General features: G+C 33.9%; 1 protein-coding gene across 3 annotated transcripts in view; it reads left to right on the forward strand.

Annotated features, from left to right (window-relative positions):
• Positions 1-16737, forward strand: part of LOC150101199 (protein phosphatase inhibitor 2-like) — a 41979-nt gene that overhangs the window by 14416 nt on the left and 10826 nt on the right. For 2 of the 3 annotated variants that reach the window (XM_090402117.1, XM_090402115.1), the window contains exon 3: positions 4008-4111. In XM_090402117.1, the coding sequence (XP_090258243.1) occupies positions 4008-4111 (104 nt within the window). Of the gene's footprint in view, positions 1-4007; positions 4112-11530; positions 11671-16737 lie in introns of all 3 variants that reach the window. The other variant, XM_090402116.1, reaches the window with a different exon arrangement.

The following is a 16737-nucleotide window of genomic DNA, read 5'->3' on the forward strand; positions in this document are numbered from 1 at the left end:
TCTTCTAGGGTGATTCCTCAGAAGAAAAACCTCAACAGTCTCATTAGTTCTGGTATACACAGCAATTTCGGGATACTTTTCATGAGTGCTTTCTCGTTGTCAGCATGGCCTTTTATCACTACAGATTTCTGGATTATTAAGCTGCGTGTCCTTGGATTTCTCAGAACGCTTTTCGGGCATCACCAACTCAGACTTAGTTTTCGGTCAAGTACAATTTCTGAAGTATCAACCCTGTGTCTTAGAGCACGATGATTCGAGCCCAGGACTCCGAGCTACGAACATCAGCGATTCATCTGGGACAACACATCTCGGACGAAAGTCAGGAACAAGACAGTGCTCCCAGGTCAGGTAATAATCTTTTATATCTTCCGCCATTCTCATTCATTGGATATGCTCACATATCAAATCAGCTATCATACCGTCACTCACAAGCACCAAAGAGGTACTCTGGTGGCGGAGATATTAATTTTGCGCGAAGTGCAGCGCTGTCAATATGTCTGGCTGACAATCTACACACCACGAGCATGACTTGCAATATTCGTTACACGTGTATTGTCGTAGGCAGCTTTACTGTTAATAGGATTAAGTTCCAAACAAAGTATCTAGATCTGTTGACATTTGCTTAAGGTACAAAATTTGTCAAATAATACACATTCTTAACTTTTAAGATGTAAGTGAAATTTATAGATTTAGAGTATAACATTATTTAATTTAACAGTATCTTTCCTGATTAACACTTTGTCTTTGAGGAATGGCAAACTTGTTAAATCGGGAATGATAAGCAGTTAATTCATGAATTTGTTTATTCACGATTTAACACTGTCCAGTTTCAGATTTTTTTTTTTTTTAAACTAATTAATTGTGGATTTTTTGTGTGTTTATATGTGAAAGTTGCTATAGAAGTTATGTGTGTCAGTGTGTTGGCTTGTTTGTTTATTAAATCTGCAAACTTAGAGCTAGATATATTGACCGGCATTAAAAGCAAGATGGCAGAAGATTTGTCTATGCATGAATTAACTTTTGATTTTAGTTATTTCATGAAATGTGAGATGTGCTATGTGTATTTGTTGGATTATGTCTATAAGTTATGGATTTTTAAGGAGGATGGAAGAGAAGTATGTGCAAAGTGCAGCTTGAATGTGGAGTTAGTGGATGTTGATGTATCATCACTGAGGATGATAGTAGCGAGAATGTAACGAAATGAATGAATGCTCATCTGATAGCAAACAGAACAGTGAAAGAGCAACAAATGAGTGGTAAGAAATTTACAAACAAAAAAAAAAAAAAGTGAGCAAGCCATCTGATGACACAAGCAATGGATGACGGCATCAATGATATAAGCAATACAAGCAAATGTAGTACAAATATGGTGAATGACAGTGTGTAGTGAGACAATGTCAGATGCGAGCAATGCTGGAAAGTAGAAGAATGAATGAGAAATGGTAAACAAGCTAGCATGGAAGATGATGTAAACACAATTAAGGATGTTAGAAAAGAATCGGTAAAGTTGATGAATGAGTTTAGGCATGTGTAGAGTGAGACAGATATTTAGAGAAGTGATTAGTAATTGTGGGGTGTAAGAAGGAATACTGAAGTCCTAATGAAAAAACTAAGACAGATAAAAATCACCAATTTTACACAAACACTAAATTATGCCAATCACTCACAATATAACCTCGAACTTGTGTTCTCAATCCCAATTTTAACAGGCAGAAATGAGTAAATAAAACCTCTAATTCAAGCAATAGAGATCCATTAGTGTGGATGTTTAGAAATTTGCCAAAAGAATCAGAGCATTTCCATCACAACTAATTTAACTCATGACAGTGTTCTCTTACCTGTCAGCATAACATCTGCATTCATACATTTCGTATAATAAATGGTGTTTAAGTACAATATATAAATGAGGGAAAGTGAAATGTTTGTTGCTAATAACTTTAAGCATAAGGAATGACTCATCTAATTCTGTTATTACACCTATTCATCCCCCCCCCCATTCACACTGTCTCTGTCTGGAAAAAAACAATAAACATTTGTTGCACAATAGCTCCAATACAAATTATACAGATGTAAAATAATTTAAAGGCATCTTGTTTCTACTTGGTATTCTTTGCAGTACTATGGCAAATAGTTTCATTATATTAATTAAAATTAATGTAGAATATTCTGCGTTAATTATATATTAATGTATTAGATAATATATTCCCATTCATGTGTCGTCTATTATCTAGGAGGTTGACTACCATGATGTGATTCATGGTTAACTACAGGCATAACGACATGTGGTGAGGACCCTATCTCTTCCACATATTATCGTAAGTATTCATGACTGTAATCCGTGTGTGTGTTCATGGGGTGGTTTGCCTGTTCTGAGGGATGAAAAACCTGAGTTTCCAGGTGAAAAAACCCTCTACCTCTGTATGAGACCAGCTAACTCACCTTTAGTCGAAAGAGACCAGATGGGTTCCTCACGTCATTGACGGGAATCGAACCCAGGTCTTTCCGACCAAAGGGCTTTATCTGTACTGACTGAGCTACGGAGGCTCAGATAATATATTATCAGACACTAATTTGATACAATAAATTTGTGAAATTACTGCAATGCACAAGAAACAGGAAAGGATAAAACATGGGAGGTAACAATGGTGAACTTCCCTGTAAAAAATCTCACCAGGAACGCTTTGGGGCAATGCCTACAAAGCATTGGCTCAAAAAAAAATTGATACTCGATGTGCACTTGTATAGGCGAGCTTCCTATGGTCAGAAACGACTAAAAGGGAAAAACCACCACATACAAAGTATAAGAAAAACAAATGTTTCTTTTAGTGATCATTTATCATTAAAATAACACTAACCAAATTCATTCTATGTTAATTAAGTTGATTAATTTATGGTCTTTCAAAACTTGAAAAAAATTGGTAGTAAATATTTATATACTTGTGGACATGCTTTATTTGTGTTGTTTTGACCTATGAAAAATATGCTTAAACGAGTTAGTATTATCTTAGTAGAAAATTTAGTTTTTAACAGTGGGCACAAAATAGTTTGTAAAATTTCCCCTAGGTTTGGCTCAAAAAAAAAAAAAAGAGAAAAAAAATTGATTCTTAATGTGCACATGTATAGGCGAGCTTCCGTGTGATAGAGGGTCAGACGCATAAATTTCTTTATTATTCTACAAATACCTCCTGGAGTCAGATACTAATTATTCATTACATTTTTTTTCTCCCAAATATTAATCTCTTATGTAGAAGTAAGCTAAACTAAAATAACACATGATGTGTAATGTAATAGAAGAAGAATCATAACCTTGCAGATAAAAGGTTTTAAAAACTACATCTATGGTTATTGTTGGATGTGATGTTTTCTCCTTGGTGCAGGACACTAGAATGTTCAGAGGATTTTAAATTGCAAGTGATCACCTATGCCCGGTTGACTAATTAGAGAAAATGAACATCTTAACTACATTAAGCATTTCATGTCGAACATTCTGATTTTCTGTATTTCTTTCTGATTAAGTGTTCAAGTCTCAGCTCCATACATTGCTGTAAATATAATATTGGTTTTATAGTTTTTTGAAATATAACAGCTTTTTGAAATGCTGTTATTTTTCCATATTTTGTTTCCCATCCCCAAGGGCTCGCTTTAGTAAGTATGGGAGTGGCAAACCTGAGATTCCTGATGCTGGACCATGCCTTACTTCACATAATATACATCTGTTATATTATCTGTAAACTGCTCCCTACCCATCTTTCTTTTGTTCTTACTCCTTCTCCCCATTGCTATTGTAGTGTTCAAGGACTAGTTCTTACTTTGTTCTTCTCGTGCAGTGGGAGTCTGCCTTCTCTCCCACCATGCCCAGCTAAAGCTAGAAGGTAAATGCAGCAAAGGAATGGCAGACTAGCTACATTAAAATTACCAAAATGCCCTGTGAATTATATTTATTAATTCTTTATCCCATAATAATTATAGGTATGAGATTACATAAACTTTTGTTTGATATTTTAAAGAATCACTCTGAGTTCAAACCAACCACCTAGCGTAATAGCTGAATCTAGAAGTGAATCAGAAGAGGAGGAAGAGGATGACGAGGAAGAAACTGAAGAAGAAAGAGGTATCGTATTATATTACATTTTTAGGCTACTGTTCAGAATCCAAAGTTTGATTCTTTGTTGTTGCAGTTCAGTTTAAAGCTATTTAGTTCCTTCTCTCCACCTCATTTTTGTAACTACATTGAATAGTTCTTCATTAACATTTTGCCAGATCATCAGAATAATTTACTAAAAATAATAAGTCCAAAAAATATTTTATTCTACATATTCTATAAAATAAAATTCCATAAATATTTTTTCTTAATAGCATTTCTTTGCTTATTTATTTCACCTAACTTTCAGCATTAGTTCCTATTTTGTATTAACTTCTCTTTTTTATATGTTATTCGGTGATTAATTTTCAGCATATTTTTATTTCAAATAGATAAAACATACATCAAAAAATGCATCACATGTAATCATATGCAGATAATTTATTTTTTCATACTGCTGTTCAAGTATGCCTACAGGATTTCAAACTTTATAACCAAGTGATTATTGAACAGGAAAGTAAATATGCCATTAAATCTAGAATATACTAAAGGAAGATCATGTTTTAGCAATTTGCTCATATTTTATATCAATGTTATGGCTGAGTTGGATAAAGGAAATGGATACACTATGATAATGTTGCATTTTTCTAAGGCATTTGATAGGATACCACACGATAGGCTGTTGTGTAAACTGGAGAATATGGGATTGGAACATAATCTATTGACTTGGATCAAGGGATGGTTAAAAGACAGATATCAAAAAGTGGTATGCAATGGGTGTGAATCTGCCAGATTTAAGGTAACCAGTGGTGTACCTCAGGGTTCAGTCCTTGGGCCATTATTGTTCAATCTATATGTTAATGACTTCAAGCAGGGTCTATCATCTGATTTGCAATTGTTTGCTGATGATGCAAAGATAGGCAGGGCAATCAGGGATGCTACTGATATTCAGCAATTACAAAATGATTTGAATAGACTGGAAATCTGGACAAACGAAAATGGCCGTCAGTTTAATGTTAGTAAGTGTAAAGTTATGCACTTTGGCATGATTACAGATCCAGCGGCATATTATATTAGCAGGGTTATGCTATAAGAAACTGAAGAGGCAAGGGATCTTGGTTATTGGTGGATAAGAATTTAAAGTTCAAAGGTCACATAGCAAAAGTTGCAAATACAACTCAGAGGATAATTTCTATGCTAAAGCAAACCTTGACATGTAAGGATAAGGAAGTCATTTTGCCTTTTTATATGGCTTTGATAAGACCACACTTGGACTACTGTGCGCAGATTTGGTCTCCCGGGTTCCAAGGAGATAAAGAAGCTGTGGAAAGGGTGCAAAGAAGAGTTACAAAGATTATATCCGGATTATGGGATTTAGATTATGAGGACAGATTACGAGTATGTGGATTACAGACTCTGGTTAACAGGAGGAAGAGGGGTGATATGATAGAGGTTTATAAACTTTTGAATGGGTGTTATAGCATTTCAAATGATGAAATTTTTCGTTATATGGAAGGCGGGGAGAGAACACGGGGGCATCCATGGAAGTTAATCAGTCAAGAAAGGGGTAAGAGCTAGGTTTTTCTCTCAGAGAGCAGTGAGTGAGTGAAATAATTTGCCCTTAGGGGTAGTGAGTGCATCTAGTGTAAATGAATTTAAGGGAAGGTATGATAGCTGGGTTGGGTAATTTACAGCCTCCCTCGATGAGTCCTTGACTCCCTGGAGGTCTCAGATAATAATAATAATAATAATATGTTAATAATCAGGGCTTGACAATTAATTGCTCGACCACTCACCTGTGGCGAGTAGATGCAGAATGAACAAAATAGAATATTTTTATTTAATACAAAATAAATTACTTCTCCAACCTCGATATAATGCTATTAATCATTTTGTGAAACTCTTATTGATTTATTGGGACATGTCATTAAAATATTGGTGATCTTGGTCAAGTAAATTTTTCATGTGTCAGGTAGGGTCTTGCATAATTTGTCAACCTCTGTTAATGATAACACATTGTTGTTAAGGTTTCAGAGCTGAATACCTGTTTTACTTTTTTTTTCTTAACTGATTTCTTTGATCACCCATTAATCTGGATTTGTGCTTATGTATCCATACCTTGACTTATCAGCTTCATGTTTGTGCTTATCTTATTTGCGATGATATATTTGTCATGACAAATAAGACAGTTAAGGAGCTTAATATTAAAAAAAATTAAATTAAAAGATTCCCCCCCCTCTCTCTCTCTCTCTCTCTTTCTCTTGTACAGTTCCCTCACAGTACTCTTTCCATCTATTATTGATTTCCTGTTCTTCTATTGGTACTAGCCCATTCCTGTCTTTCATAACATTCAGTTCAGGCTTAAACTTGTGCTTAATCTCAGGAACTAGCTCAGATATCCTCTTGTAATTGTGCCTCCTCATCTAGTAATTATATCCTCGATTCCAGAACAACTTAAATCTAGCCACAAAAAAAAAAAAAAAAAAAAAATACTCACCCAAAGTATTGGTCTGTTTTTCACAAATATTGTTATGTGATCTTTTAAAAAATCTAAATGTTATGATGCAAACAAAATATTATATCTTTAATTTCACTGTACATTACATGTGATCAGCATTTTTTTTTTTTTTTTTGTAAAACAGTATAGTTGCGGTATAGTTTCTTAACATTCTTTGCTAGGAAAAGTTGCAAATTAAAACAACACTGCATCCATATGTCACTATTAATAAAGGTGCTGGTATGCTGTACCATTGTGTACCATCCCAAAAAAAGTACTGCATGTAATTATGCAGAAATTTTCCTTTAATGTGTGTTTAAAATGACTGCAACAACACAGCTTATCACAACTCAGTTTGTGTTTTGTTAATTGTTTATAATGAAGGGTTAATTTATATAAATTATCCATAAACAATAATTTAATACAAAAGACAAATAATAAAATTCATGAAAACAAGAAAGTAGGTAGCACTAGCTGTGGGGCCAGACTCACTTTTCACAATGTAATCAGTCACATGATCCAATCTTTGACTTTGCAAGATAACTGTATTTTTTAAATAACAGTGTTAAAGAATTTTAATTATGTGATTTGTTCAAATATTTTATTATACTAAGCTGATTAATGTTGTGAGCGAAAATAAGCTTAGGACAATAATGTAATACAGTTGTGCACCTACTTAAGGGGTAAAAGTATTGGAAGAATACTATGTAAAGGTTTATTACAGTATTTAATTAGATATGCCAATTTTAATTTTTGTTTATATATATATATATATATATATATATGTTTTTATTATTTTTAATGAAGTAATATTGAATATCAAATGAGAAGATAATAAGCAATTTTAGTTTGGACCTTATATTAAAATAAATGCGCTAATGCTATAACAGTGGCATATGTATCATGATAAAAAAATACAATGAGAGGAGGAAGAGCTTAGTCAACCAATCAAATTGTGCAGGTGATTCCCTCCCTTCCCCAATGTCTAAAGCATCCAAAATAGTCTAATGAATGTTTGTTATAGAAAAAATCATAATTACACCAGCATATGATGATATTTTTAAGGATATTGATTCTGGAGATTTCTCTGTCTGTCTGAATGGTTTCAGGCCATAAAAAATTTGGGAAGTTTAACAAAAATACAGACTTAGACAATGGGTATCAGATGATATCTTAAAAAGATTTCATTCCCTACTTGAAAATCATCTGTGAAAAAAATATTCTCTGCCTGCCTATTCTTAATGATAAAATTCCTGATCTTTTTCCAGGTTTTTCTAGAAATCAACTTTCATCTTGCAGTATTATGGACATATCTGATTTCTTCAAATCAGATATGTCCATAATACTGCAACATAAAAAGTCCTGCTTAGATGACTGCAGTTTGATGACAAAGCCATTAAACCAAATGACATTTCTTCATCATATTTCTCTCAAATTTGAAAGATTGTTTAAACAGTCTTTTGTGAAAAGTCTTATGAACCACTCCTTCATTGACTGAATCTTGATAATAAGGACAATTCAGTTATATGGAGAAGTAGTTATATAAAACAGTAACATTTAAAATTTATTATTTTATTATTATTATTTTTTTAAATATTTATGTTCAAGTTGTTGGCATCATCATCAGGTCTAGTTATCACCATGCTATATATCATATGCTCTTTTAATCGTTTCTGTTTCCATTGTCTTTTATTAGAGTTCTGACGATACTGGCTATTATGACTAGCAAAATACTAAAACAGAAAAAATAATTTATTACTAATAATGCAATCTATGTATTCATAATAAAAACATGATTTTGATTATCTTAAAAAAATTCATGATGCCCCTAATATTTGATACCAAAACCTGAAAAGCAAAGTTATTTTAGTAATGCAGCATCCCTTCTATCCAACTAGACTAATAATTAAATGACATTTTTATATTAAAAAAGGATTATTCATTTGACATTCATTGTGTGCAGTTTTTTTGAAAGTGAAGATAATATATAATTAGTAAAAGTGTTGAACAATAACCGAGCATAGAAATACTTATACTTACTTACTTACCTACTTATTATTACTTACTTTTCTGGCTGTCTAAAGATGTCTAAATTAGAGATTCCAAGAAATTGTATTCTTGTTTAATTGTTTATCCAAGGTGTAAGCAAACAAAGTTTGCACGTGAAGTATCTTCACAGTTAGGAGACTTGTATATAAACACTAATCACTTCACATTAATTGAATTGGTATCCCATAATACAAAGCACACATCCTTTCAGGTGTGTGTAATGCTGTGCATTATGGGAAAGGCCAATATTCAGATCAGTTTCGACCTTTATTGAGTTCTCATTAGTGGAAGCAAGACCCAGAAGAGATACCAAGGTTGAAGTAATGCAGAAATCTGCATTACTTAATATTTACCATATACAGGTGTCCCCACTTATTCAGCAGGTTAAGAATGAAAAGCAAAACATTTAGTTTGTAAATGCATTAAGTACTAATATTGTATTATCATTACAAATATAAAAGATACACAGTACACAACTTCTATAAAATACACTGAATGTGAGTCAATTGGGAGAAGAAGCACATGGAAGGTCAGTGAAATATGCAAAAAGAGTGAACCACATGGCAGGTGTAAAGATCAGTTATATTTGAAAGGGGCGAAAGCAGAGGACTGCTGTACAAGTAGAGAAAAGGTACAACACTTTATTATTAAAATACTCTTAGGGTAGAGCTAGTTGTTGGAAGCTTTTTCACTTGGCTGTAAATTAAATTAGAGAAGGCAAGAAATTATATTTTTGTTTAATCCTTTGTCCAAGTGCAAGCAAACAAAGTTTGTTCATGAAATATCTTCATGACTAGGCTATTTCTATATAGAAGTTAATGCCATATTAATTCTTAGTATTTCATAATACAAAGCAACATCATTTTGGGTTCTGCATGACTTCAACCTTGTTATCCCTTCTGGGTCTGGCTCCCATTGATGAGACCTCAATAAAAGTCAAAACTGGTCTGGGTAGTGGCCCTTCCCATAATGCATAGCATTATACACACCCAAAATGATGTCTGCTTTTTATTATGGGATACTAAGGCAATTAATGTGAAGTCATTAGCTTCTCTGTACAAGTAGCCTAATCATGAATATACTTAATGTGCAGACTTTGTTTGTTTACAACTCAATAAAGGATTAAAGAATATAATTTCTTGGCATCTCTAATTAATTTACAACCATGTGGGAAAAAATTTCCAACAACTGAAGACTGATGTGAATAGCTTTACTTTTCATAATAATGGTCTCAAGATCATCACCCTCATGCATTTTAACTATCTACCTAGCTAAGGTACATGAAATATATTAATCCTCCTAAGATATTATATCCATGTTATTTCAGTGGTACATTTCGCATCCATGATAAATATAAATTCATATATTAAAGCAAAATTCTTCTGCTGGACATTTCATTTCTTGCTTATAGTGGTTGGCCTCTTACTCCAATCACAAGTTAAATGGTATGCTGCTGAATATGTTTTCATTTCTTAATTTGTTATCAACAGTTGTTCAGTTTGATAACAAACTTACCAGCTGATTTTCTTTAAAAAAAAGAATATATAATATGTATTAGAAAGCATTTTTACCACAAGAGTATAGTAACAATATATATATACATACATACATACTTGTGTGTTGTGTGATATATATATATATATATATATACACACACTAGGGGGGCTCTTCCCCCCCGAGTTCCGGACTGGTAATCCGGTTCTCTTTGAATTCTGATCACTCGAATTTTGAAAACTCGGAAGGGGGGTGGGGGGTTCCCATCCTACACCACCCAATTCCCCCCCCCCCCCCCGAGTTCCAGACTGGTAGGCTGGTTCTCCTTGAATTTAAAACTCAAAAAGGGGTTCTGCCCCTTGTTGGTGCCCCCCCCCCCCTTTGAGTTCCGGACTGGTAGGCCGGTTCTCCTTGAATTCTGACGACTCGAATTTTGGAAACTCGGAAGGGGGGTTCCGTTCTCCTGGCGTTTACGGCACCCAATCCCCCGAGTTCCGGACTGGTAGGCTGATTCTCCTTGAATTCTGATGACTCAAATTTTGAAGACTTGACACTCAGGCTAGCCCCTAAGTTTCAAAACGTTTCAAAAAATGTGACACGAAAACGTTACAAAAAAAGGCTTGTCATTTTATATTATAGAGTAGATATATATATATATATAATATCTCATAAAAAATGCCATATAGTAAAAAAAAAGTGAACTGGGTACTCAAAACAAGCATATACTTGCTACATTATTTTTATTTGTTTTCATTGGTGATATTGTTTGCCTGTTATGTATTGCTTTAATTTCAGAGGTCAGTTACATTCTCAACAATTAAAACAATAATGATGACCAAGTTGCCTAAATTGTACTCATGTCATTCTTTCTCAGTACTGGATGCATTTTTCTACATATGAATTTTTATTATTATAAGACTAGTTAGTATCAGTTGAACAGTAAAACCGCTATTGGTAATATTATTCAAATCATAGTCACAGCATTATCTGTAGCATGTTAAATTTGCAGGGAGGCCTTTAGCAATGTAAGCAAAGATGCCATTCCTAGACAGTTAAAAATCATTTGAAAGAGACATCTTATAGGAAAAAAAGTCTTTACAACTACACTTCTTTGTTCTTATTGGACTGAAATTATCAAGGAACCCTAAGCAACTTAAACAAATTTAGTCAACATAATTTGGTTGAAATTGAATAATGTGCTCTACAGAGGTGTCTGCAAAAGTTACAACACTTTCTACACACACCCCCTTCCACCCACACATTTTTTATCTAGTTGTGCTGAAATTAGTATGTATAAGGATCATAAAAAATAACTATATTCCAAATTTGATTGAAACTGGTTGAACAATGTAACCTACCCTACACTCCCTCTTCATATTAGTCTCATTGGATGATTCATTTTTTCTTAGAACATCAGAACAGCTATATTCCAATTTGGTCAAAATCAGTTGAAGTATGCATCCTGAGTAAAAGGAGAGAAGAAAGTGACTTCCCTCTATTTTTGTGTTATTGGACTGAAATTCTCAGTAAAGCATAAACAAAATAAGAAGTAAGTATAGTCAGAATTTGGTTAAAATTGAACGATGTGATCTGCAGTTGTATAAGTATATTCCAGTTGATTCACTCAAAATCAGCTGAACATTGTGGTGCTTGCAGAGAAGGAAAACAGAAAGAAAAGTTATGCTTTATGATGGGTATTTTTCACTATTTCAATGTGTTCGACTTAATATGTAATACTTAAAATTTGGTAGACTGTGCCCCATGAATGTGCACTGAATAAAAGTAACAGAAATAATATTATCTTTAGAACTGAAGTTCTAGCATGATGAATTTCAGTCTGTATTGTTTCTTGCAATAAGAGTAATAAAATTTGGCAAGTTTTGCCCCAAGAATGTGCACCAAATAAAAGTAACGGATACAATATTAATCTTTAGAAGCAAAGTTACAGTGTGATGAATTTGAATCAATGATTCTTGCAATAAGAGTAATCAGTAACTTGATTCAGTACTTAAATGCCATGATAAATTTGAACCAATGATTCTTACAATAAGAGTGATCAGTAACTTGATTCAGTACTTAAATGCCATGATGAATTTGAACCATGATTCTTGCAATAAGAGTGATCAGTAACTTGATTCAGTACTTAAATGCCATGATGAATTTGAACCAATGATTCTTGCAATAAGAGTGATCAGTAACTTGATTCAGTACTCAAATGCCATGATTTTGGTTATATATATATATGTATGTAATCATGATCAAATTCCTGATATGTATCCTCAAGGGATGTATGGAATGCAGAATAGGTTAGCTGTACTCACACATTCCTGAATGCTAACAGTCAAAACCCTTCCTGATATTTGCATTTTTTAATATGATTCTGACACTGATGTTGTCTGTTTGCTCCCTTGATTTTTTTTTAGAACTCTCATATCTGGTGTTGATGATGATGATCTCATGTCTTCAGTCTTTGAGCAACTGTTTTATTTCATATCCAACTCTGAGCTCGACAAGTTAAAATTGGTTTAAATGCTGCGTTGTATACAGCTAGTTTAGTGTTTTGACTAATTTCTCTTTTATTCCAAATTTATTCAGTTGCTTCATACCAATACCACCTTAGTTAATCCTGATGTCTATTTCCAAATTTAATTTCATCTTCGCTGAAAATTCAACCTAAATAGCTGAAATGTTAACTTGTTCTATATGTTTCCCATTCAGGATGTAGATGATGCTTTTAATGTTCTATCTGTTTCATAGCTACATGTCTTTTTATTGCTGATTTTCACACCAAATTTGTTAGTGCTTATTCGATTTAGTTTCTTGTACTGAATTTATTTAAGGGTATAACATCTGCCTAAAGTAAAACATCTCCAATGTTGATATCAGGGGCCATTATTTTCATAATGTTATCCATATGAATAACAGCAGAGATAGTGTGCACCCTTTTCTCAGATCTGACATCAAACTATTTCTATACCTCCTTCAGTTCTAACCACTAACTTAAATATAGACTGTATAATGTCCTCTTTGCATAATTGTAGCATTTTGAACAGCTTTTCTTGTATGCCAATTCCAGATCTACAAAACGTAAATACAGGTCTTTATTATGTTTCCATGATTTGTAAACTATCTGTTCCTTTCATCATCTCTGATTCCTTTCCTTTATATATATATATATATTGCAGTTTAAAGTTATTGGAATTTTACTTGTATGTAAATTAATGTATCGATCCTCTTCCATTTGTAACTCATGGACCCAGAGCCGTTAGATGTGTGGTGTGTTTCAATAAATATTGTTTAACTTCACCATCTCTGTCATATACATACTGGAACATGGTTGCTTGTTTTTCTCTTTAGAGGAAGGAATGTGCCTTTACCTTTTGTAAATATTCCTTTACTGTAGAATGATTAAAATAATATTTCACATGGAGAAGCACTTTCTATGTCTTTGCAAAAGAGGATACTTCTGCAGGCTCAGTTGCCTTTCCTGCATTTGCCATTTATTTTATCCAGAGGTTTGACACCAACTTTAAATATATTTTGCTTGGGTATGTTGATTCTGTTTTTGTAATTTACCTTCTTAAATTTAAGTGCCTGAATTTTAGAGCCTAATCAGTAGTCAACAGTACTGAATCCAGCTTACTATGTAATGAACTTTCAGAAGAAAATAATTCATTCTTTCCTGACAACTTCTTTATCTGGACCTGGTAGTCATCTTTCTTTTTCTGTTTATTGTTAACTTTCTGTATATGTTTATTGTCTGCTAAACCCCCCCCAAAAAAACATCATTTTGTATTGCATTAATTGGGAATAATAAATTAAACTTTGCCCACAGCATGAATACATAGTATTTATTCTTCTGATCAGCTGCTCCATCAAGAACATGCCATAATCAAGAGTACTGTTTTTTTAAAAAAATGTAATTTGTTTGCCTATGAAACTACAAGAAACAACAATGAAAATTCCATCCCTTATGAGGCTCATCAAAAACTTGCCAAATGTTTTCTTTTAAAATGTATCTTGCAAATCTTGGGGGGGGGGGGGTGTCTTCCTTTCTTAGCCCTAAAGATCACCTATTCATGCTGTTATAAGATGGGGGGATGAAAAGTTTTGATAGACACCTAGAACAAAAATGATATTAAAGCAACTGATATAACCACAAGAAAGAGCATATCTTAAAACCATTTAATCCCTGTGTTTCATCAAATTGTAATAATTTGTTCTTTTTCTTTTAGGATATATAAGAAAACATGTCAGATGTTTTGAAGAAATTCAAAGACACGGCACAGGCCATCATCAAGTTTTTTGTGCTGCAAGAAAAGTCTGCAACTGGTATTCACCAAACTTTGAGTGAGACTTTAGAGGACTGTGCCCCATCATATCCAACAGTTACCAGATGGGTTGCCAAGTTTAAAACTGGGCATCCAGTTTTAAACTTGGATAACTTTCCTCAGCAATCACACCTGAAAACATCAAAGCAGTGCATGCCATGATCCTTAATGAGAGATGAATACCAGCCAGAAACATTGCAAAGACTGGGGGATATCCAGGGAACAAGTTGTGGGTCATTATCCACCAACAGCTGGACATGCAGAAGCTCTCAGCAAAGTGGGTCTCCAAATGTTTGAATGCCACCAAAAGAGAGAGAACATATGCTGTCATCTCAAGGGATTTAAGGAAATTTCTCATTTCCCTAAATTTGCATCTGATTTCTCATTTTGAGAAATTAGATGCAAATTTTTTGGCTTGTATTGTGACTGTTGGTGAAACATGGCTTCATCGCTATGATCCAGAGGCCAAACAACAGTCAGTGGAAACCCACAGGTTCTCCCAAAGAAGATCTGAACCCATAAGTTAGCATGGAAGGTTCTTGCCATTGTCTTTTGGGATATGGATGGTGTAATCCTTACATAGTACCTCAAAAAAGTGGAACTAACAGTAGCAGTTTATTCAACAGCTCTGAAGAAATTGAAGGAGATACTGAAGGAAAAAAAAACGAGCAGAGGCATGTTGCTTTTGCAGGACAGCACTCCTGCTCACACTTCCCATGAAACCCAACAGACCATACACAACTTGGGCTTTTAATGTCTGCCTCACCCACCCTTTTTGCCAAACCTAGCCCAATTTGACTATTTCCTGTTCCCAAACTTAAAGAAACACTTGAAGGAACAAAATTTACCACAGATGATGAAGTCATATCTGCAGCTGAGGACTGGTTTGTGCAACAAGGAAAAGACTTTTCTCAGAGGATTGTGAATGATGCAGCAGTGTTGTAACAAGTGCATAACACTTTGTGGAGAATATGTAAAATATGTGTAAGGTACATGGTTCTACCTCAATTCCTTCATGGTGATTATCACAACTTTTCAGTACACCCTCATACATTAAGGAGCGTTTGATCTACCATGTTAATGCAAGTTAATTACATGGGTCATACTGTAGAACAGTAAAGATCCTCTGCAAACATAAGGACTACATCTTTTCTTTTAATGTTACACAGTGATCAATCAGCATTCATTCTCAAATCAGTCTAGCTAAGATATATTGATGACATGTTTCCTCTGTTTGGCTATATTGCTTGGACACAGTAGACGCTTTCCTCCACCTCAACAGCCAGCACCCCAGAATCTAGTTCACTTAAAACAATACCCCCTTTTCTCTAGAAACTAATCATACATCTTCCCATTGGCACCCTTTCTTTCCCTCTTTTACAGAAAACCCATCCACACAGGTAGATTTATACATGCACACACTTTCCCATCATTTCCCCCTCTCCTCCCTCGCAACAATATAGTGTTATTAAAACTCCTGTCAACAGTCAGGTTTAGGTTTGAACAAACGTTCAAACCTAAATTTCCCTCATAGCTGAACTTTTCTTCATTTGCCAGATTTTTTCCAATGGCTACCATGCCAAAAAGATTAGTAAAATGTAGATTAGTATACTTGTTTCTCCTTTTCACATCATTCTCAACATATAGATTGCAATAATGCTATTACTATTCTCTATATCCAGGGTACTTTAGAAAAAATAGCCAGAATTTTAAATAAAAAATATAATCTCTGCACTGCTTTCAAAATTCATCTGAAGCTGACTTCCCATATCTGCTCGCCTAAGGATCCACTTCCCCGGCTCTCTGTTCCAGGTGTTTACAAGGTCTCTTGTTCTTGCAACATCTGCACTGAAGAACACAAGAAATGCATTCACTTCCATAACTGTGGTCAGTTGGGTCTAACTGATGCCTTGGAAACCTTGCACAGAATCAAATGGAAAACTACTATGCTTCACTGCAACAAATACAAATTTGAAAGGCTTTTTTTAGAACCAGCAGTAGATTTAAAAACCTAACCTTATCTAAATAAATATAATTTTGTTAAACTTCCCAAGATTTGGAAAACTTGAATTCTTAGGCATCCAACCTAACACACCCATAGAGGATTTTCCTCATAGGACTTTTGGCTTCCAGTTTAATTTTTTTTTTCATTTATTGTTTTTGTATGCTTTTACAGTTTAAGATTGTATCCCTGATTATATATATATGTTATAGAGATGAAATATAGGATCTATTAGACTTGTATTTTTCCATACTGTATTCATTCTGTTAAACCTAATTATCAG

The sequence above is a fragment of the Typopeltis vanoorti genome, chromosome 12 (genome assembly GCF_054136105.1).
Source record: "Typopeltis vanoorti isolate ZY-2024b chromosome 12, IOZ_Tvanoo_1.0, whole genome shotgun sequence".
NCBI lineage: Eukaryota > Metazoa > Arthropoda > Arachnida > Uropygi > Thelyphonidae > Typopeltis > Typopeltis vanoorti.